Here is a 23,693-nt window from a genome sequence, read left to right on the forward strand (position 1 = left end):
TTAATAATTTAAGGTAAAAATATATCTATATGTTAGTGGCCTTTATTCTTGGCCACAACTGTATGTATCTGAGCTGGTGTTCTCTGGAATAGATAGATGCATATGTACATTTATTATCGGATACCAGCACATTCTACAAACCCTTAATTAGATAAAATCTTATCAAATTTCACAGTAGCTATTTACTCCAAAAGATTAAAGGCGAACGTAATTTTTATTGTTAGTTAAAATGTGAACTAAATAAAAAGGAAATATAAAAGATATAAATTCAGGCAATTCCAGATGTATATCAATCAGAAGTATTTCAAACCAGGAAGAGTTATTTAGCCTCACTAAATGGGGTAACGCTTCGTGTGCTCTCTTTGCTTTTTAAGGTTTTGTGTGAAACAAAACCTTATTAGAATGGTGACGGTGTCTGTCTGTCCGTCTGTCCGTCTGTCTGTCTGTCTGTCTGTCTGTCTGTCTGTCTGTCTGTCTGTCTGTCACACCCGATTTATTCGGAAACGGCTGGACCGATTGTCACGAAAATTGGTGAGAGTATGTAATCTGGTGATCCCTTTACATGCAGTAAGTGGCGCCATCTTGCGTTAAGTTTAAGGGGGGGCTCTCCGTACATGTGAATGGAGGGTGCAAATTTTTTTTTCACAGAATGTAGCCAAGTAGGGTATCAAATGAAAGGTCTCAATTAGTACTTTTCGAATCTGGTTCAATATTTGATATTAGATGAAACATAGGGGAGTCAGGGTTGAAAATATGACCCACAAAAAGTGTAACAGGTCTCGTTCTCAGAACCTATCCAACCGAAAAATCTGGAAAAAATCACAGTGGTGCATCTCTACGAAATCTAGGCCTCAAAATATATCCGGTTCCGATATCTGCACAAATAAAGTTAATAATAGTATATTTCCACATTTTAGAAATTTACCCGGCACCCCCCCTTATGTTCATCCCAGAAATACAAAATTTGGCATGAGTGTAACGAAGAATATAATGCACAGTTTGGTCAAGTTTGAAGAAAATCCAACTATTATTAACAAAGTTATAGGGGGTGAAACTTTACAATTTTTTGTGAATTTCGTGCACTCTACAACCCGCATGACGTCATCATCACATATCAATTCGTCAACACCACAACGAAATGAATTTTTATGAATTGGGTCGCAGACAATTATTTTGTTTTAGTTTTTTAGTTATTTGTCAACCAGACATGTGTATATGTAGGTATATAATATATGCGTGCTAATGAACTTTGCGGCTAGTGCCTAATTCAGATAAGACGTAAATCGGAAATATGGGTACGATAAATTTAGATATGTGCATATATGTGTACAACAGGTAATAGGCAGTTTGTTTGTTTAGGGTGAGCATGATATCTATGGCTCTAATATGTACGTATGTCTCGTAGTTTGGAAAAATATGAAGGATTATGTTGGATTTGTAGCTATATACGGACAGAGAAATGTGCGTCTCTTACATAAGATGAACACAAAACCTTTATACCCGAAGCGCGAGCTTCCGGTATTCCGACTTGTTTTCTGATTTTGAAGTTAAAAGTCGCGTGTGAAAGTAGCAAGTTGAAGGAAAAAATGGTTTCATTGCAAGTAAACGGCGACTTCTACAGGAAATATAAGTTTCAAATTTTGGCAACATTTGCAGGTAAGTACGTTAGAAAATTCATAAAACAGTGCTTTCACTTTTGTAGTGAAATAATGGCAACTATTTCTGTGTTGAACCTAATTGAGTCTTCTATTAAGTAAGATATCAACTGCTGAAATAAAATCCGCTCTGACCACATGGTTTATAATTTTCTCCAATTTCATCATTATATGTATGCACCTGGAATTGAAAGTTAGTGATTTTTTTTCGAAGAATACAATAGTTTTTTTCTGAAATCTAAGTCCGCATTTTCAGCCAAGGGAGAGTCCCGGGGCTTCCAAATATATGGCTCGTCAAGAAACATCAAGTGATTTTCCCCTGGCAGACTCGGGTTAACCGAACTGGGTTGATGAAAACTTCAATCCTGCTTATGCATTCTTCTTTTCGTTCTATCTTCAGGCAACCGCAAGATGGTGACCAATGGCTACCGCTGGAGATACGACAGTGATGACTTTCTCAGTTTGAAGTTTCTATCTTCCAACGGAGCAAGATACCACTTACCACATATGTGAAATGTTGAAAGGCTTTGGCAAGTTTCCTTCGGAGCTTCTTTTCGAAACAGAAATCTCACAATGAGGCTACCAAAATGACTTTGTTTTACTCTATTACAAGTCGGAGTATTCAGAGACTGCTGCTCCACATTTCAATGATTTAATTTAATTTTGAAAGTGAATAGGGAAGCTTCCTTTTCACGCTCTTGTTAGGCCGTTTTCATATGATAATGAATTTCACCACAACTGCAAGGGTCCATTAGACAGTTTTTTACCCCGATCATTTTTGATAGCATATGTACTATTTCTTTAATGCAGTAAAGAGTGTATTCGCCTTAATTATCAATACCTGTTCTCCTTTTCATCTATACGAACCTAGGCAAGCTTAGCTGTTAACATTTCATCTCAGTTTCAGATTCGTTCTCTGTGCCTGATCATTTCCCTTGTTAGCTAACGCTGTGGCCAAGTAATCCATCGAAGCAGCATCAGTGTCCGCTCGTCTTCCACTGGTAATTCATACCTTTCATATCTATTTTTGTATGAGCATTTGGACAAGGCATTCCTACTCCACCCCGCATCTCTCAGTTTGCTCGATTAACTCAGGTTTTCCCGCTTGGTTTATGACATTCTTTCTTCACTTAACTACGGTTCATCTGACTTGGGGTTGAAACAGAGTGGCATGTTGTAATTTGAAACCTTGGAGGAACATGGGCGTCCTCCTAATTCCTGCAGGCGCGAAGACGATATAAACGGTTAGTGCATTAGCAACTGATACGCAATCATTGTCTATTAGATGCATACATCAACACTGTCTATTGTCATTTTTTGTTCGTTAACAAATGTAAAAGTTTTTGGGCTAGTTTTCGTAGACATTTATAAGTTTCTCGTATCCTTGAGTTGCACTCTTGAGCAACTCCAACCTCTCCGAACGCCACTTCTCCGTATCCCCATATGTCAAAATTCACGCTCACCATCTTGCACTTAAATTTGACGTGTAGCTCTTTCGTTCAAACAGTAAAATCGCGCGTAAATTAGCTAAGTTTAACTTCTGTAAAGCCAACTTTGACTGCCTTAATTGAGCCTTAGCTTCAATCAACTGGGATGTCGTATTATCTAACCCAACGTGTGATCAAGCTCTTAACAATTTTTACAATATGCTTTCTGATCACTTCTTCTGTTGTGGGGCTCTTCTTTTCCTACTTTTCTGCGTTCTTCTACAACTTGCTGAAAATCGAGGTTGCCCTTGGTCGGGGTTATTTGAAGTCATGGACGGTCAACCGCTCAACCACAATAGTGACAAACGAAGCCTCTTCTGACACGGGTAGCACAAGCATTCCTTGTACATGACATTCTAAAGTAATGAATTCAATACCGAGTCTTGTGATATTCCGCTTTGACAATGTCCTCTTAGGAGCCCCCATCCGACTCATAACGAAAGATTCCCTCTGAGAGGTAACTTCGGACCAGACATGCCAAATGTCCAATAACACCTATGCCAACCAATGCGCTCACAATTCAATGCGTCTTTTTTCAGTACTTTGGAGTAAATGCGTTGCTGGTCATGTCATTGCCGTTTTCGACGATGAGCAATAGTTTATTGTAGATGAATCTTTCCATCATCTTCCCCATTGTATCCAGCAGGCAGATCGGCCGATACGATGCTGGAGCTGGAGGGGGTAGACAACATCAACTTTAGCTTTTTAAGTTGAGCAGGGAATGTCCCTTCTTTTAGGCATACCTCCGCCTAGTCTTCACTTTGTTGTCCTACCACATATTTTCCGCAGCTCGTCCATGGTAACTAGAGGTAACGTACATTCTTTGACCTGGACTACTGTTTGCCATCCACTATTTTGATGGTGAGGAAACCGATTGGCTATAATTTCTTCCAAAAAGCGCGGACAGGTCACCTGGGATGGTCTTCAGACCATCTGTTACCACTCTGTAAGCTCTAACCCAAGGGTTTATATCGTCATCATCGAAAACTGTTTGAAGCAGTTCCTTTTGCTTTTGCGAATCGATTCTCTTAAACGACCGCGTAGTTGCCTCTGCGTTTCCCCACGATCGTCTTTACCATCCGGGAACACGCAGCAAACTTGCGATTTCATTATTCAACAGTTTTTTCATCGTTTGCGACAGAAAGAAAATCTGACCTGTTACTGATTTGCTTAGTAGTATGGGCCAATGATGTTTTGAGCGTATGGCGCTATCCGGCCTAGCAAGATAGAGGAGAATATCTTATAGATGGTACTCAGCAACGTGATACCTCTATAATTGCTGCACTGGAGGATATCTTCCTTTTATGTATGAGACAGATAATGCCTCTTTGCCAATCGTCAGGCATCGATCCGCTGTGCCACACCTTGGACACAAGTTGATGAACCACTTGGTGTAATTAGTCGCCTCCACATTTAACCAATTCGGCTGTAATTCCATCGGCTCCTGGCGACTTATGATTTTTAAGCCGATGAATTGCACGGTTGAGCCGTTGTTGAGCCGTAATCAACACACTTGACCCATCGCTCTAATATGCTCTAAGGAATGAAATGAGATTCCCCTCTTTGTCCCGGCTGGATGATCATGAGATGCATAAGACTTGTTAGTAAAACTTGCAAGCCTGGTGCGGTTGCTACCTTAATTATTCGAGTTCACATACTTGTTGATTCTCCTAGCGTTATTTCTGTCTGTGAACTCCACCCGACTAAATTTCTCATAGGTCTCTGGCTAGGGTTGATCGCTTCCACTGGCATGAAACAGGTCAGCATGAAGTTAAGGCCCTGGACTACGCCATCAAAAACTCATGGTTCTTCTTTGAGGTTTGTAAATGACTTGCAGCTATTGATCCGATGAATGATACAATGCTGCAAATTTATTTGAGAGGTATACCACCTCTTCTGGGGCTGCATTTCCCTTCGATGGTTTTAGGAATCGACACTTGTAATGTGACTGTCCAGGGGGTAGGGCCATAGTAGAGCCGGCGCCCGTTTGCTCGCCAACATTCTTAATATTCAGTTTGGGAACGCCGATAGTAAGTGAAGTTCTCATCCTATCGGCTCTCTCTCCTATTTTGATGCCTAACAGCATCCAGGTGGAGGTGTTGCGGTTGTTCTGGACACCAAGCTGTTCCACGTCCCCGACACCATTACGCTCTTCATTTGGAAGCCAAAGAAAGTACTTTTTGAACGATGGCAGCTCAGAGACCTTAGTCCTGCACCCTCCCACACATCGTTAAAAGAGGAACAGTATATCCAGGGCTAAGGTAAGAAACCAACTGGTGAAAAGGGGTGCAGTTGTCACTGGTATTTCTGAATATCTATGAAAATCAGGAAACGACTTTCTCGAGATATTTAATAAATGACTTCTTAATGGCCATTTCTGCTCCCAACTTGATTCCTAGAATGTCATCTGCTGACCGACATAACAAAGCCACTTCTTAAATAACAGTGCTATCAAAATTTGACTATATTTACTATCGGCACTGTTATAGTCTGCATGTGCTCAATTGCTGCTTTTGAGTAAATTCGAAACGAAATTCATAATTCAAGCCTTGTCACGGAAAAACACCACCAGCACGATTATAATACTTACGTCACCTGCAGCATAATCCCGAAAATCACTCACCTGACACACTACCCAAACCATAAACATTTCGTCAGTCCAATTTGCGGGTTTTCGCTAGACACCTGCCACTCTGCTCGTTTTCTGTTCAAATTCAATCAAAAAGTAAACTGGCCTATCAGCGGTTTTGCCAACAAAGTAACGCGTTAGCAGGAATCTAGATGACTCCGAGAAAAATGGAGGATCCACTCAATTTATTGTTTAAGTATAAAACTGTCTAAACATTTGCTTCCATTATAATCTGGGAATATGTAAATATTTGAATTACTTTGAGAAATTTTACTCCGAAATGTAATATTTTCACTTTATCTTGAAAGAAGAATTAATCTTTATCCATCATGAAGGAAGACTCTCAATTGACGCTAGCGAGTAAATGATTTTTTACGAACATTTATTTTCAAGGTTATGTCTACTGTAAAAAGGTGGAAAGGTTCAAAACCTACCCCCGACTCTTGCCTTACGGTTACGCAGGACTTTTGCTCACTACTCGCCTCCTGCTCCTTTGCCTACCTGATGGAATTCTAACTATAAAATTTAATGTAAATAATTAGACTTTATTTCCCATTCGCTAGTGCTCTTATTCTGTTTCACATTTCAGCGGAATCCGTTTCGTTGCAGTAGTTCTTCCCTCACTCCTTTTACCGTCTATTGGTTCTGCAGCTTTTTAATTTCAGGTCAGTTGGTGCAACCACTTGCCAAGATTCTTCTGGAAATCGAATTGGATGAGAAAAAGACCAAAAAGTCGGACGAAACAACGGTGAATGAACAGGACAAAGGCTGAAGAAGTTGAAGCAGGTCAGCTCCTGCTACGTTCGCCGGGTCTTTTGGCTTTAGGGCAGACGTTGTCTCTTGTGTTCAACGCAGCGTGGTATGAAAGTGTCACAAACTCTCTGAACCTTTTCAACAATTCCAAGATTTTCTTACGTTTCCCGTCAGCGCCATGTTCCGCAAAAGTACATCCTCGAATTTCCAGTCCAGAACGCTACTGCAGTTTCTTGGTTTGCTTTGGTCGGGAATATACTCATCATCAACGACGCAACAACCGGTATCCGGTCTAGGCCTACCTTAATAAGGAACTCCAGACATCCCGGTTTTGCGCCGAGGTCCACCAATTCGATATCCCTAAAAGTTGTCTGGCGTCCTGACCTACGCCATCGCTCCATCTTAGGCAAGGTCTGCCTCATCTTCTTTTTCTACCATAGATATTGCCCTTATAGACTTTCCGGGTGGGATCATCCTCATCCATACGGTTTAAGTGACCCGCCCACCGTAATCTATTGAGCCGGATTTTACCCACAACCGGACGGTCATGGTATCGCTCATAGATTTCGTCATTGTGTAGGCTACGGAATCGTCCATTCTCATGTAGGGGGCCAAAAATTCTTCAGAGGATTCTTCTCTCGAACGCGGCCAAGAGTTCGCAATTTTTCTTGCCAATAACCCAAGTTTCCTAGGAATACATGAGGACTGGCAAGATCATAGTCTTGTACAGTAAGAGCCCGAAACGTCTCACCATAGGGTCAGGTGAGACGTTTCGAGCGGAACAGTCTTTGTAAGCTGAAATAGGCTCTGTTGGCTGACAACAACCGTGCGCGGGTTTCATCATCGTAGTTGTTATCGGTTGTGATTTTCGACCCTAAATAGGAGAAATTGTCAACGGTCTCAAAGTTGTATTCTCCTATCCCTATTCTTCTCCGTGTTCGTGTTTGATCAGCGCGGTTTGATGTCGTTGGTTGATTTGCCTTCGGTGCTGACGTTGCTACCATATATTTTGTCTTGCCTTCATTGATGTGCAGCCCAAGATCACGCGCCGCCTACTCGATCTGGATAAAGGCAGTTTGTACGTCTCGGGTGGTCCTTCCCATGATGTCGATATCGCCAGCATAGGCCAGTAGTTGGGTGGACTTGAAGAGGATCGTACCTCTTGCATTTACCTCAGCATCACGGATCACTTTCTCGAGGGCCAGGTTAAAAAGGACGCATGATAGGGCATCCTCTTGTCGTAGACCGTTGTTAATGTCGAATGGTCTTGAGAGTGATCCTGCTGCTTTTATCTGGCCTCGCACATTGGTCAGGGTCAGCCTAGTCAGTCTTATTAATTTCGTCGGGATACCGTATGTTTGTGGCCGTATCCATGATAACATTCTTCAGGTGATTGTGAAGATCATTTGTTGATGCTTCATCTCCAGGTCCTCTGTTGACTGCGGTTATTGCGGCATCCATTTCCCTCTTATAGGTGTCGCAGGGGGTTGTGTTGTGGATGGCTTCAGTGTTCACTCTGACCTGATTGTCAGAGGGGATTCTAGGTGGTATTGTTATTCGGGCTCGGAGCACCATGCCAACGAGATAGTGATCCGAGTCTATATTGCCCCCCCTATATGTTCTGACATTCACCAAGGCTGAGAAGTGGCGGCGTTCGATCAAAACGTGGTCAATTTGGTTGAAAGTGTCTGGAGAGGCCCATGTATGTTTGTGGACCGCTTTCCGCGCAAACCAGGTACTTCCAACAACCATTTCGTGTGACCCTGCTAATTGAATAGTCCGCAGTCCGTTATCATTTGTTTTTTCGTGTAAGCTAAGGGAGCCAATGTATCGCCTGAATACGGGCTCCTTCCCTACTTGGCTGTTAAAATCCCCAAGTATGATTTTGATATCATATCTGGGACAGGCTTCGAGGGTTCGTTCTACTGCCTCGTAGAAGGTATCCTTCTCCGACTCTGCAGTCTCCTCTGTAGGGGCGTGAACGTTTATGAGGCTTATATTTCTAAACTTGGCTCGCAAGCGCAGAGTGCCTAGCCGTTCGCTTATGTTTTCAAAGCCGATAACAGCAGGTTTCATTTTTTGGCTGACTAAGAAACCTACTCAGAGCGCATGGTTTACTGGATGACCGCTATAATATCTGGTGTAGTGGCTCTTCTCCAGGAAACCGGTCCCTGTCCATCGCATCTCTTGTAACGCTGTTATATCAGCCCTATATTGGGACAGGGTATCGGCTAGCTGCTCATCAGCTTCATCTCTGTACAGGGAGCGCACGTTCCATGGGAAAATGCGCAAATCGTTATTCCATTGTCGTTGCCGGGTCCGTCGTTTTAAAATCCGTCCTGTCCGAGGCTCCTGTTGTGGCTTCGTAACAAGTTGTTTTCCGTGTAGGGTTGTCAACCCTCCCCAACCCCCAACCTGGAGGACCAGTTGGTACAATTTGTCCCGTTTTTAGGCGCGGGAGACTCGCCTTCATCCTTCTCCATCTGCAGCTTTTCGTTAAGAAAGAGCTCCCAGCGGTCACCACGTAGAGGTGGAGATAGGGTTTGGTAGTAGAGCTGTTGGTGTTGGTTCAGCAGGCATTTCCCAGGTTTTATGCTCCATCGTGGGTACCAATCCACGTTTCGCCCTGGGACCTATACTACCCTTTGACCACCATATACTCACTGTGAGTATATTCCTCGTTCATTTACCCTTAGAGGTTACATAATAATAATAATCGTTGGCGCAACAATCCATATTGGATCAGGGCCTTGAAGTGTGTTAGAGCACTTCATTCAAGACTGTAACGGTACACTACAGGATTAAAGTACCCTGTAGGGGGCAATGTGGTCAGCATTGCGCTCGCCCGAGATTATTACCTGATTTGACTCCGGTACTCATTCACAGCTGAGTCGACTCGTATCCAACGTCAAATCACGATGCAAATTCCACTGCCACCAGTGAGATTTGAACCGCCACCTTAGAGGCTACATCCCATCTCTAAAAAGTGTTGACCACTCGGTATTCAGCAGAGATGCATCCAGACGTCCGATACTGAGCTGAGTTTCTTTATATAGGAGAGATTTGGGGTCCGCACTGCAAACTTTAGCAATGTGACCTTCTTCTCCGATTTTCGAAAAACTTAGACCTTTCATTGTTCCAACAGTTTCTCACAGTGTGTACAAATGTCTATCATTTGAAATCCTTTCTAGGTGGAATTTTTTTGGCAGTCAACAGCTAACCCAGCCGATGCGAATTTAAGCAACGATAATAGCTTTTCTCGGCCTTGTGCCTTTAACCTCGAAAATCTCTGCCCTTTCAGATGATACCATTGAGTCCTGACTCATTTTTACTTTAACATTTTCAGCTAGCGATGATTCGATCCATTTATGGAGATTGTGGGGCTTCCTTTCGCGGTGAATGGGTTAAAGTTACTTAACGTGCATTTTATGCGGGCGGAACTAGTGACTTTAAACGGGAGACTTTTGCCGCCACCAACAACTTCTGCGCTGCCTCCACTGGTAATCGTATTGTTACGGTTTTAGTAACGCTACAGGCTTTTCTCAGACTCACGATGGAGTTTTCTCCAAATTGACTGTTGACTCTTACTAAAACCACCTTATTCCACTCTCCACCCGGAACTGGTCTAAAGGTTGACGTCCTGAAGTTGGCGTAGGCGGGTACTAAGCGCCTGTCTGCGACGGTCTCAATCTTGTTTCGTGCGCATAGACTTGAGGTAATCGAATATAGCAGGCTACGTTACCACATGTTAGGCATCATGCTGGCTCGTCTTGAACAAATCAATGTAGATAAGCAGGATAACCTCCACTCAACGACTGTGTGATCTCCGTGATTTTGTCCAATCCATCTTCGAATGTCGGGATTCAAGCCGTATGTCCAACGACCAGTTTGTGACTCATCCCATCTCTTTTGTCATTCTGCAGCATATTCTTACTGTCCCTGCTGCCGTCGAAATACGCTAGACTCCCCGGTTGCATACATTTTGTCGTAAATACGCTAGCCTTCATTCGCCAAGAAGCTTCTCCTGATGTTGTCTGATAAGCATTGCATGTCCGGAGTTCACTTATCTGATACGCCATTCCTAGTTTTCTGTAATTCAATTTAGTTTCCAAAACAGTTGCCCAAATTGGAGCTACGTAGAGTAGCACGAACCTAACAACCATTTAAATAACAACCGCTTTGTTTTGGTCTGCCAATGTTCTGCAGAAATTTCGAGATCGAAGGACGCTTTATCTGCTGCAAATTCATCACCACATTTTTTCACCGATAGCAGGCGAGAGGGGGAAGGTAACTGTTAGTTCCCTGTCCTCCGACCCCTCCACCGTTCGAGCACTATCTTCTACTAAAGAAGATGAACACGAACATAATTCTTCAGAATCTCTCTGACAATGGTGTCTGCATAAAGTTGCTGACGAATCCCATCCCACCTTCCACAAGAAAAGCAGGTGTGATCGGCGTCACCCACAACTCCATGGCAGAATACACAGTCGGAGGATCGTGCCTTTTCACTTTTGTGCGGGTAAGACAGAAAACTTCTATGACCACTTAGAAGCTTGGTAAGGAAATAGTTAGCCTCACCGTGCTTTCGGTTCAGGCACGCACCTAAGCTCCCAATAAACTGAGCAGTCTATTTGAAATAATAAAAACTTGCTATTTATATTCGCTAGTGTTATTTATTGGTCTTACAAATACCGATATTTCGGGAACCACTTGTTCCCCTCATCAGTGGCACACTGGCGAATAGAAAAAGCATGCTTTTATTATTTCAAATAATTTAATCCCTATAAATACCTCGTAATTGCACTCAGACGTGCAGTCTATCTATCTCTTGACTTGTTGCCACAAATTTAGTGTGTGCCCGTTCTTCACGAGTTATTTCTTCCCTTGGCTCTTCTCTTTTGCGATTTTACATGGCTTTACGCTCCTTAGCAAGAGAGGCAACGAGAATCCCCCGCGCGATCACCATCGCGGCCGGTTCAAAGATTATGTGATAGATAGACGCCACCCCCGCAGTTGATCGGTCAGTCTTCATCAAGCCTTATCAAAGAACCAAGCTTCGGAGAAAATTTCCAGACCGCCCAGGCGCCTCTTGCCTCGCCGACTTTCAATGATTTTCCAATTATAAAACGTTTTTTACTAAAATTTGTAGGGTCTAAGAGCCAAGCCTTCACATCACAACACCACGTCATCTGCATTACTAAAATTTGGTTGGATGACAAGAATTGAAATATCCAGCTTCTTGAAGGTTACTCTGTCTTTCGTTGTCGAATCGTTGGAGGTGTCCTCATAAATGTTAAGTCCCTCCTCTTCCTCCAACTTTATATCTTTAAAACAGCCAGGTGATGAGCAAAATCAGAAAGCATTGTCGCCTCCACTACGTGAAATTTGAGCCCTACTTTATTCATTACGTTTCATCAAGGAGGCCCAAATAGAAAACCATGAGGAACTCCTGGCCCATAAAATAGCTTTTTGGACCTGCCCGTTTAGTAGCCCTCCTTGGAGGTCAATATCCTATTAACTTACCTAGGTAGCTAAGGACCAATTTTGCCGAAATGTTCTTGACACAGTCTCAGTTGATTGAATCAAACGCACTTTAACGTCCACATCATCCTCCATATTTTATATTTTGCGATTAAATCAACCTTTGTCTTCTCCATTGGATGTAAATCACACTTTTCATCATGTGCGAATTAAAAGGGCTAGTGGACCAGTTGAGCTTGGCTTTCACAGACAGCTTGAGAGTTCTATTAGGAATATAATTCAATTTCGGGGTCAATTGTCCCCTCTTCGGTAACTGAGGGTCTTGTCTAGTGTAGTGTCCAATGTTTCCGCTTGCTTCTTTGTATATCCCACTTGAGTCCACTTTGAAAATCACATCCTTTATGCCTACAGTTTCCAAGGACGTAACCCCTTCTTTCTTCTAAAAAAGTCTTCTTGAGGAAGACGGGGCAGCAATCCTGTCGGCCAAACCAAATCCAGGTCGCCCAGGAGAACCTCCATAGTGATGGCACTGGTAAACGCTGTACTCACTATGGTTTGCTGGTCATGATGCAGTAGGCGAATACTCCAAAGATCAGACCCGAACCTGCACGGGGGCTCATCTGAAGTGGCTTTAGATTACGAAGCTTTACTGGTACCAAGAGAACCGGGATAGCTGCTTAATTTACATATCTCACGAGAATTCCTGTCTCATAAGCATTCAGTTCGGTTGTTACGGTTGGCCCCTTAGTGGGAGTTTAATGGAGACAGTGGTTACGTTCAAGGAAACAGAGACTTTCGGGCCTCATACGTAGTATTGCATTTTAACACAGGTACCGTACTCCATACTTCGGCAGAGATTTAGGTAGGTCTTGCATCTACGAATACGAATAAACTGAGCCATGCATTCAGTAAATCCTCTTACTGTTGCGCTTATCTCAGCGGGGCTCTGATTATGGTCACAAAATCAATCAATGTCTTAAGGAGACCGTGCGATTAAGTCAACTCCACAAGTACTCACGTTATACCACAGAAACGTAGCTGTACTTCCGCAATGTGCTTATGATACACTTCTTGGCCCAGAGCATCATTCCTCCATTATTTCTTCCTCCTCTGCGCCGAACACATTAGTCACATTGCCATTAGTCGACTTCATTCCGAAACTCCGATTGCAGTTTTATCCGCTGCATAAAAGCCTCCACCATCCACGCACTCTAAAACCGAGTTGTCTTGGAGATAAATCATCGGCAGTAAGTTTCGATTCAACGTATTTTCTCCTGGTCGAGTTAAGCATACAGAGTGATCGGCATGCAGACGGAAGCTCAGAGTCTCCTTTTCCTTTGCCTCAGTATCTTCCAAAGGGAAGGAAAAATTCCGTTTTACAGGCAAGAGAGGAATGAGCCGCATAGTAGGCGTGGTAGATGGTGAAAACCAGCTCGGATACTTCAGCTGAGAGATCATCTACTTGGCGCCTTCTTGTTTTTCATAGCAAGGGCTGTCTTTTCCAACACCTTTAGGAACGAAAGCAGATAATTATCAGCGGCATTAACCCTGCTGTCATCTTCTCGTACGTGATGTGTGAGGAATAGTGATTGTATAGTACAGTCCAACTGTTCGTCATTAAGTGCACAGGGTTTTCGCAGATGATTTTTCGGATTACCAGTTTATAAAAGAGTTTCCAAGAATCCCCATTCACCTAGTCCACTATGTTCTACCAACAGCCAGTTTTGCTTTCGAGTAATGGGCTGAAAGGCCTCCTTTTGGCTGATCTGTTCTCTGTCATTGAGTTGCATACCTCCTTCAAGTCATTTAAATGTTGTGTCAAACGTCGAAGCTTATGACACTCCTTCCGGAGCTTGGCAGTTTCCGCTTTCAACCAACACATAGAAGACTTGCCACATCTGGGCGCCTCCGCAGGTTTGCTACTCTACTTGCCTCCGCAGGTTTGCTACTTGCTTAACATATTAATAAGTAAATTTACAACTATCAGCTGCCTCTCCAACACCGCTGTCACCGAATGTACTCCAGTGAGACTCTGCCTCCACGCACAGGAAGAGAATTTGACTGGGTGCACATCGAGAGGTAACGCCAACCATTTCGATCGCGATGTATTGAAAGTCACTTGGCTAGAGGTCTCCAAGAACTCGCCACATGTCTACCAATGATTCTAGTGATTCTGATGCGAAGATTACGTCGAGAATGCTTCTTTTGAGGCTTGGGCGCCGAAACGTCCTGATCTCGTTTAAACCAGACTGGGGCCAACCAGATATGTCCCTTGATACATATTTTGATATAAGAAATACATAAAGCTTTTTATGCCTGAAGCGCTGAGCATCGCTTTCTTGACATGTGTTAGCTTTTCCTGCTTTTATACTAATTTTAATTCTAATTTTCTACTTTTTCCAGTGAGCATTGTTACATTCACCCACGGAAATGCAAATTCATGGTCTGCGACGGCAATTCCTCTGCTGCAGTCAGAGAACACGCCGATACTAACTGGTCCAATAACCATGGAAGAGGCTTCATGGATTGGTTCCTTAGCAAGTTTTGGCGGCATAGCTGGGAACTTTATAGGAGCAATACTGATAAATCTTATTGGTCAGAAGAAAGTCCTCATGTTGATGTTCATCCCCCATATGGTGAGTATTGAGAATAATCGCTGTCTCCAAAATTCGCTATGTCCTGTAAGGACGGTAGCTATGTAAGAAAGAAACGAAATAAATCAACTTAATCTTGTTATTTTTACTTTAACTTATTGATTTCAGATCTTGTGGTTAACATTGATATTCGGTAATCTAGTGTGGCATCTATACCTTGCTCGGACCGTTAGTGGAATGGCTGGAGGGATGCTATACTTAGCGATACCAACATACATAGCTGATATTGCAGATAATAAGTAAGCTACAAATAATATCAACCGATCCGTCCCTTATACAAAACACTTATTGTCTGTCATTCCATTTCAGGATTCGTGGCAGATTAGGATCAGCTTTCATGTTTACCATAAATGGTGGCATGCTCTCGGGGTATATGCTTGGCGCATACGTTAGCTATGGACTTTTCCCTCAAATATTGTTTGGCTTCTCCGTTGTATACTTTCTAGTCCTGTTTCGCTTACCAGAAACACCTCAGTTCTTGATTAAAAAGAAAAGATACGAAGACGCTGAAAAATCCTTGAGTTTCTACAGAAATGTTAAACAAGCAACAAAAGAAGAGAAGGATGAATTTGACGAGTACCTTAAAAATTTAACAAAAACGATTGAAGGAAGTGATGAATCCGAGCAGTCGAATTTATCCTTTCGTGATTTCTGTGAGTAGAAAATGTACAACTTATTATGGACAACATTTTCAACATTCATATATTACGCCTAAAAATCTATACTATCTTTACATCTGCCTATAAACTATTCATTTTATTAACTCTGTCGCCTTTACTAATATTTATTCATTTCCTAACAGTGACACTTGGGGAGTGGTTTCGCTGAAAGGTTCGAACGTGATTCACACTAGCTTTTATTCCTGCATCCGTCTGGTAACGAAAGGTCCGAAAATGGTCAATCATTTCAAGAACCTGTTCCCAGAAATTACTCAACCCAAAAATCATAGTGATCCGCGCACAATGCTGTCTACGCTTCAAAATGCTCCCGATTATGATACCTGCACAAAATATTATATTTTGGAAATTTACGGCAGATCGCCCTTAAGTTCACCCTAAATCGGTAAAATTTTGTAGTAAGATAGACTCTAATAAGAAACACTACCGAAAAGTTTAGTGAATATCTTACTATTATTAACAAATGTATGGTAGGTCAAAGTTTTCCCTTTCGTGTCAAATTATGACTCCGCACGGGATAAAATCAGTACGAAGGAGATTGAAGACCGAACATATTTAAAGTTTATTCACTAGGACCTATATGTAAGTGGAACCATCGTGTAACCAAATACTTTCACATAAAAAATCAACAAAACCTTTCATACCTGAAGTGCCGAGCTTCTGGTTTTCGGCTTGTCCATATGGGTCTAACTGGGAGTTAGGAGGAGCAGATGGGAAGGGATCCTGGTTAAAACAAAATATTCATGTGAATCTACCTGCGTGCGTACTGTTCGCTTAGAGTCGTAAACACTTTCACGGAAACGTTTCAATTTATTGCCGCAGAATACCTTCAACCTCATTGCGTCTGCGTAATTGGTTCTTAAGGCAACAATTCATTAAGCATATTTTGGGAAAAGAATGCCCTCTTTTTTGCGGATCCCGAATCTGAGTCCATTATCCATTAAGTCGTCGTTCCACTCAACCGAGAAGTAAGAAAGCTATTCATTTTCCTCGATCAGCCGATCATCGCCGAGGTTCTACTGCCTTTTCGGGCTTTGGCCTTCAGGATGTCTTTTCCACAACCACCTTGATCAATCGATCGCACCTTTCAATTTCAGTGGGTAGTGATTCGAAAAATTCCAGAATCTGTCCAGAGCTTTCCGGGTTTTCCTACCAATTTTCGTCCTTCTGCCCTATCTTGCAATATCCCTTCAGGCCCATTGCAACTTCCGAAGTTCAAATAATTTGAAGGTCTCCTTACTCCCCCTCGGCACAGCGCTTAGCCATTTTGGTTCACTTCAGTGATTTATATGTGTTTTGCGTAAACTACGTTAATTTCGCTCACTTTGAGTCTATGCAAACTTAGACAAAGTCAATAATAACCAAATTCAACAGGAACGCCTGGCTAGTCTCGAAGTTGTGACTAAAGGTTATATTTTCAAAAATTTTTCCTTAACCACCCTGGTCGACAACCTCATTAGCAGCCTTAACGCCACTACTGAATCCAGTTCTGATGGTCCTCCTATTGCCAGAAGCCTCATGTGGGGGTGGTGGTGGGGGACAAGTACAACGCCTGAGCACTTAGGCCATGGTGGCCCATTGTACTCGACACCGTCCCGATCGTTACCGTATCGCAGGATTTTTGTTAGGGGATGTGATGCTACCCGTCACACCTGGAGAATATCGGCACCGAAGACCTGATGCCTGATGCGTCCATAGGCGGGGCATTCTGCTTTGTGGATTCCGCTTCCTCATTGCAAGAGGAGCACATATCATCTTGAAAAAATCCTATTTTGAACATATGTCTAGTGAATTATGGCCTGTCAGAATGCCTACAATACTCCTACAACTCCTACTGCTTTTCGACAGGATATACCTTATCGTACGTACTCGGTTCTGACCAGAAAAGTTTGGTGTGTCTAGCAGCATTTAGACTCTGCCACCTGTCATTTTTGGAAGCTAGTTCGCAGTTTTTGAATACAACCTTAGCCAATGCTACTGACACTCCGATTCTGGCATAGGGGAGATTGAACCCACTTCTGCTAAAGCATCCGAGATTTCATTTCCCTCACGCCTCATTCACGCCACAGTGAACAGGAACCCAGACTAGTTCCACCGTATTGAATCTAGAGATAGAGTTCAAACAGTTTCGATTTTCGAGGTGATCAAAGGACTACTCAACGCCCTCAATACAGCCTGGCTTTCGCTGCATATTGCGATGCGCCTACCCTTCAACCGCTCGTCAATCACCCAGTTTGCCGCCTTTAGGATCGCATATACTTCCGCTTGAAAAACCGTTCCATTGTCCCGAAGGAAAAGCCCACTTTTTATTCGAGAGGTAGAGTCCGGCTCCAAAGCACTGTTCTGTTTTTAAGCCATTGGTGTAAAAGACTTTCGTATATCCCACCACATATTCCTGTGAGGCTTCCCAGTTCTCTTTACGTTTCAGGATAACTTCATATTTTCTATGAAACAGATGTATGGGGACCCGAGAATCGAAAGACATAAGAACTGGATTCAGCACACCTAGTAACTTTTCCAATGCTCTGTGCCCCTACATCCGTTGTTTCCTCGTAGATTTAATCGAATTAGTCTATGAACTGCTCTCATTGCCAGAAGTATCACTGGGTAACATAACAAGAAGTGCCTCGAAGTTTGTAATTTTTTTAGTCAGCGCAAAGAAGCTTTCGCTATTCTTTTACAGAAAAGTAGCGAATTACTGAATTATTCCGCTCCCTTCTCCTGTTGAGAAATATGTGGGAGGTATGTTAACAACCGGTTGACCCCCCCCCCCCCCAACCCTTTGTAGCAACATGGCTTTGCCAAAGATCATTCTATTTCTAGCAATTATTAGTCAAATCCCTAAACTCTCGGCAAATAGTGCATATTATCTGCCTTGATTTCTCGAAGCTCTTTCTTCTTGTGAATAACACATTACTTCTGTCCAAACCCGCCTCACTTGACATCCTCCTGTTACTCATTACATAGCTCCGCTCCTATTTTCCAAATAGTTCTGCAGCTCTTCTCTAGATGATTGTATATCCCGTTCCTTTGCCTTTTCTTACGAGTAACACAGGGACCCATTCTGGTACAATATTAAGTTTATTCTTCCTCAATGATCTTCCGTCCCTTCTGCTTGACCTAAATTTCTTCCCGTTTATAGTGACCCAATAGACAATGTTTCTTTACAGTCGAACTTAGATACAATGACTCATTGCTGCTCTCTGAGAATGAACTAGAACTAAACATCTGCAACTGTAACTCATTTGAATCTTTTCTCACCCTTTGGCAGATACCTTTTACCATATCTGAGCTCCTCCTAAGAACTCGGTGCAAATTTAAATGATAGGCTCCGCTTCGACAGAAACTGTGTTGACATGAACAATTGTGCTTCCGGATTCCCAGGCTTCATATTGCATTCCTCTCTGGCATTTGACTCTTTCCAACCTTTCTTAAAACTCCTCAACTCTCTCGTATCAAGGATCCTTGAGCATTTTCACCAGGTCCCTCTTCTTTAAGAGGAACTCCGGGTAGATGACCGCACCCGCTTCCACTTTTTAGTTTTCCTTACACAGAAGCTTCCTCAGTAGTATTTCCTCTTTAAACTTTCTACCCACCTGCTGAAGTATTCCACCTATACTGACGTCACTAACCGCACGTTGTCATTACACACGTAACGCAGATATTTTTGGAGCAATCTTCGCGTAGCCCGAAGTTTATTTGTACTCGCTACGATACGATGCTGCTATAGCGTAACCCGGTTTATTAGGATCTTTCTCCTAATATAGTTTCATACTTTCTCCTCATCCTGGAGGCAGTATTCGACTGCGTTTCCACTTGTTTCGAATAAATAAATAAGTATGTTTCCTTCCAAGGACCTGGCCTGTACAGTACATACCAACATACACATAGGTCGCCCATGTCAGAAGAATTATTAAACATTTTTGTTCGGAGTTTCCCAGAACTTTTCAGTTTATTGGAGGATATATTAGGGGACATCCATATGGATTTACTTTACTTTTCACTTTTTCTTTAATGTTATCCTTGTTGGTAACGCACAGTGACACAACAATAGCTTATCATCATCATCATCAAGGGCGCAACAAACGGTATCCGGTCTAGGCCTGCCTTAATGAGGAACTCCAGACATCCCGGTTTTGCGCCGAGTTCCACCAATTCGATATCCCTGAAAGCTGTCTGGCGTCCTGACCTACGCCATCGCTCCATCTTAGGCAGGGTCTGCCTTCTCTTCTTCTTCTTTTCTACCATGGATATTGCCCTTATAGACTTTCCGGGTGGGATCATCCTCATCCATACGGATTAAGTGACCCGCCCACCGTAACCTAGGAGGATTCTTCTCTCGAACGCGGCCAAGAGTTCGCAGTTTTTCTTGCTAAGAACCCAAGTTTCTGAGGAATACATGAGGACTGGCAAGATCATAGTCTTGCACAGTAAAAGCTTTGACCCTATGGTGAGATATTTCGAGCGGAACAGTCTTTGTAAGCTAAAATAGGCTCTGTTGGCTGACAACAACCGTGCGCGGATTTCATCATCGTAGTTGTTATCGGTTGTGATTTTCGACCCTAGATAAGAGAAATTGTCAACGGTCTCAAAGTTGTATTCTCCTATCCTTATTTTTCTTCGCGTTTGACCAGTGCGGTTTATATTTTGTCTTGCCTTCATTGATGTGCAGCCCAAGATCTCGCCCCGATTGCCGCCTGCTCGATCTGGATGAAGGCAGTTTGTACGTCTCGGGTGGTTTTTCCCATGATGTCGATATCGTCTGCATAGGCCAGTAGTTGGGTGGACTTGAAGAGGATCGTACCTCTTGCATTTACCTCGGCATCACGGATCACTTTCTCGAGGGCCAGGTTAAAGAGGACGCATGATAGTGCATCCCCTTGTCGTGGACCGTTGTTGATGTCGAATGGTCTTGAGAGTGATCCTGTTGCTTTTATCTGGCCTCGCACATTGGTCAGGGTCAGCCTAGTCAGTCTTATTAATTTCGTCGGGATACCGAATTCTCTCATGGCCGTGTACAGTTTTATACTGGCTATGCTATCATAGGCGGCTTTAAAGTCGATGAACAGATGGTGCAACTGTTGTCCATATTCCAACAGTTTTTCCATCGCTTGCCGCAGGGAGAAAATCTGATCTGTTGCTGATTTGCTTGGAGTCAAGCCTCTTTGGTATGGGCCAATGATGTTCTGGGCGTATGGGGCTATCCGACCTAGCAAGATAGTGGAAAATATCTTATAGATGGTACTCATCCAATTAACCAATTCGGCTGTAATTCCATCGGCTCCTGCCGACTTATGATTTTTTCAGCCGATGAATTGCACGGACTGTTTCTCCTAAACTTGGTGGTGGCAGTGTTTGTCCGTCGTCTTCAGTTGGCGGGATCTCCAACTCGCCGATGTTCTGGTTGTTCAGTAGTTCATCAAAGTACTCAACCCATCGCTCTAATATGCCCATTCTGTCGGAAATCAGATTTCGCTCTTTGTCTCGGCAGGATGAGCATCGAGGTGTATAAGGCTTCATCCTGTTGACTTGTTGGTAAAACTTCCGCGCCTGGTGCGGTTGCTCCCTGTACTTTTCTAGTTCACAGACTTGTTGGTTCTACCAGGCTTCCTTTTTCCGTCTGTGAAGTCGCTTCTCCGCTCGACGGAGTTCGTGATAAGTCTCTGCGCGTGCCCGCGTTCTTTGAGAATGCAACATTACTCGGTATGCGGCATTCTTCCGTTCCGTTGCTAGCTTACATTCATCGTCAAACCAGCCGTTCCGACTCCTTTTGCGGCTGGGGCCATGTATGTTTGTGGCCATATCCATGATAACGTTCTTCAGGTGATTGTGAAGATCATTTGTTGATGCTTCATCTCCAGATCCTCTGTTGACTGCAGTTATTGCGGCATCCATTTCCCTCTTATAGGTGTCGCAGAGGGTTGTGTTGTGGATGGCTTCAGTGTTCACTCTCACCTGATTGTCAGAGGGGATTCTAGGTGGTGTTGTTATTCGGGCTCGGAGCACCATGCCAACGAGATAGTGATCCGAGTCTATATTGGCTCCCCTATATGTTCTGATATTCATCAAGGCTGAGAAGTGGCGGCGTTCGATCAACACGTGGCCAATTTGGTTGAAAGTGGTCCCGTCTGGAGAGGCCCACGTATGTTTGTGGACCGCTTTCCGCGCAAACCAGGTACTTCCAACAACCATTTCGTGTGACCCTGCTAATTGAATAGTCCGCAGTCCGTTATCATTTGTTTTTTCGTGTAAGCTATGGGAGCCAACGTTTCGCCTGAATACGGGCTCCTTCCCTACTTGGCTGTTAAAATCCCCAAGTATGATTTTGATATCATATCTGGGACAGGCTTCGAGGGTTCATTCTACTGCCTCGTAATAGGTATCCTTCTCCGACTCTGCAGTCTCCTCTGTAGGGGCGTGAACGTCTATGAGGCTTATATTTCTAAACTTGGCTCGCAAGCGCAGAGTGCATAGCCGTTCGTTTATGTTTTCAAAGCCGATAACAGCAGGTTTCATCTTTTGGCTGACGTCTGCAGCTTTTCGTTAAGAAAGAGCTCCCAGCGGTCACCACGTGGAGGTGGAGATAGGGTTTGGTAGTCGAGCTGTTGGTGTTGGTTCAGCAGGCAGTTCCCAGGTTTTATGCTCCATCGTGGGTATCAATCCACGTTTCGCCCTGGGACCTATACTACCCTTTGACCACACAATAGCTTATACAACCTAAAAAACTCAAATTTAATTGTTATCAATTCCATTTCAGTGGAACCCGCTGCTGTAAAAGGGATCGCAATCGGCTTGGGATTACTAGCTCTTAACCAGTTCAGTGGTCTCTACGCAGTTACTCTGTACACATCAACAATTTTTCAACTATCAGGTTCCAGCCTTGATCCAAACACATCAACCGTGATCTTTGGCGCTGTTCAACTTGTGGGAACTTGTATTGCAGCTGCTCTTGTAGACCACGCGGGAAGAAGGATCCTCCTAATTGTATCGTGTCTTGGAGCAGCACTGGGCTCCTGCGGACTTGCTATTTTTTCCTACTTAAGCCAAACACAAGATTTGAGCCACTTGAGCTGGATTGCAGTGGCCAGCTTGTCGTTCTTCATTTTGCTAGGTTCGTTTGGATTGGTCCCAGTGCCCTATATAGTGTTAACAGAGATATTACCACAAAAGGTGGGTTGCAAACCAATTAACTCCTACTAACTCATAATATAGGTATTATTTCAAAATGCATTTTCATCTTTTAGGTGAAAGCTGCTGCAGTCATATTTTGCATAACCATGCTCAGCATTATAGGTTTCGCTGTCGTCAAGTGCTATCCTGTCCTAATGGAGAAAATTGCTCTTCATGGCGTTATGTGGATATCATCTGCGTTGACCACTATTGGCGCGGTAGCAATTTATTTCTTTTTGCCTGAGACGAAAGGTAAACGCCTTGAAAAAAGTGACAATGTAGCCTAACCTTTAGGTATCTAATTAGCAGCAATATTTTCAATATTTGTAAGGTCAAAAGTTTGAATTGTATATACGAGAATGTGATAACATTAATTGAATTTTGGAAAGACTGGCTTTTAATATCGAAATGAATGAATGAAACGAATGAATTCGCGAGGAGCTGGAGCTCCAAATAAAATATTGTTCGCCATGGGGGAAAAAGTTAAGTAACAACACTTAGTGTGTATTTGTTACACAGTTGTTTCTTTTAGCACTTCCGTACTGCGATATAGAAACAAGACTATTGTAATATCGAAACAAGACTGTGGTTCCTTCTCGGTCACCTCGTATTTATATTTCCTTAAAATTATTTACATAATATACATATGTTCCTTATATTCTATGAAACTATCTAATACATAACACATATTAACATATGGTTCTTATCTACATAAAATCCTTCTTATCTACATAAAATCCAATCCTTTTATTAGGATTATTCTGCTCCCCCTCGGACACCACCTTGTCGTGGTGGGGGAGCCTGTAGTAGTTTACTAATACACTAAGGGTGTCCAAAATATGAATATGGAAACGATGGATATAAACTCTCCAAGTGGTAAGAAGTCACAGACTTCGAATCCACCCGCGACCATGAGCAATCATATCGCGGCCGAGGCGCGGATTTTGGAGGCCTCACCACACTCATACTCGCCTATAGATCAATCTGTAGAAGGCATGCTTTCCGACTCAATGGAAAGTTTGCATTTAGTGCCTACGGCGAAGTTAGCCAGAAAGGAAAGTACGGAAACTCTCAAATTGGGAGAAACAGGAAATCCGACTACGGCCGGCCCGTCCGCGGTACTATAGCCCAAATCTACCCGCAAGCGGAAGAGGAAGGCCCGGCAGAAGGGAACTTCGGGCGCTAAG

General features: G+C 43.1%; 1 protein-coding gene across 1 annotated transcript; it reads left to right on the top strand.

The window, feature by feature from the left end:
* Window positions 1-225: 225 nt before the first annotated feature.
* LOC119654717 (facilitated trehalose transporter Tret1-like) lies at window positions 226-22,897 on the top strand. The gene is made up of 7 exons (XM_038060238.1): window positions 226-368; window positions 1,532-1,656; window positions 14,409-14,641; window positions 14,768-14,898; window positions 14,969-15,312; window positions 22,094-22,506; window positions 22,581-22,897. The coding sequence occupies exons 2-7, from the start codon at window positions 1,587-1,589 to the stop codon at window positions 22,791-22,793; spliced, it is 1,404 nt and encodes a 467-aa protein (XP_037916166.1). The 5' UTR covers window positions 226-368; window positions 1,532-1,586; the 3' UTR covers window positions 22,794-22,897.
* The last annotated feature ends 796 nt before the right edge of the window (window positions 22,898-23,693 follow it).

The sequence above is a fragment of the Hermetia illucens genome, chromosome 4, assembly GCF_905115235.1.
Source record: "Hermetia illucens chromosome 4, iHerIll2.2.curated.20191125, whole genome shotgun sequence".
Lineage (NCBI taxonomy): Eukaryota > Metazoa > Arthropoda > Insecta > Diptera > Stratiomyidae > Hermetia > Hermetia illucens.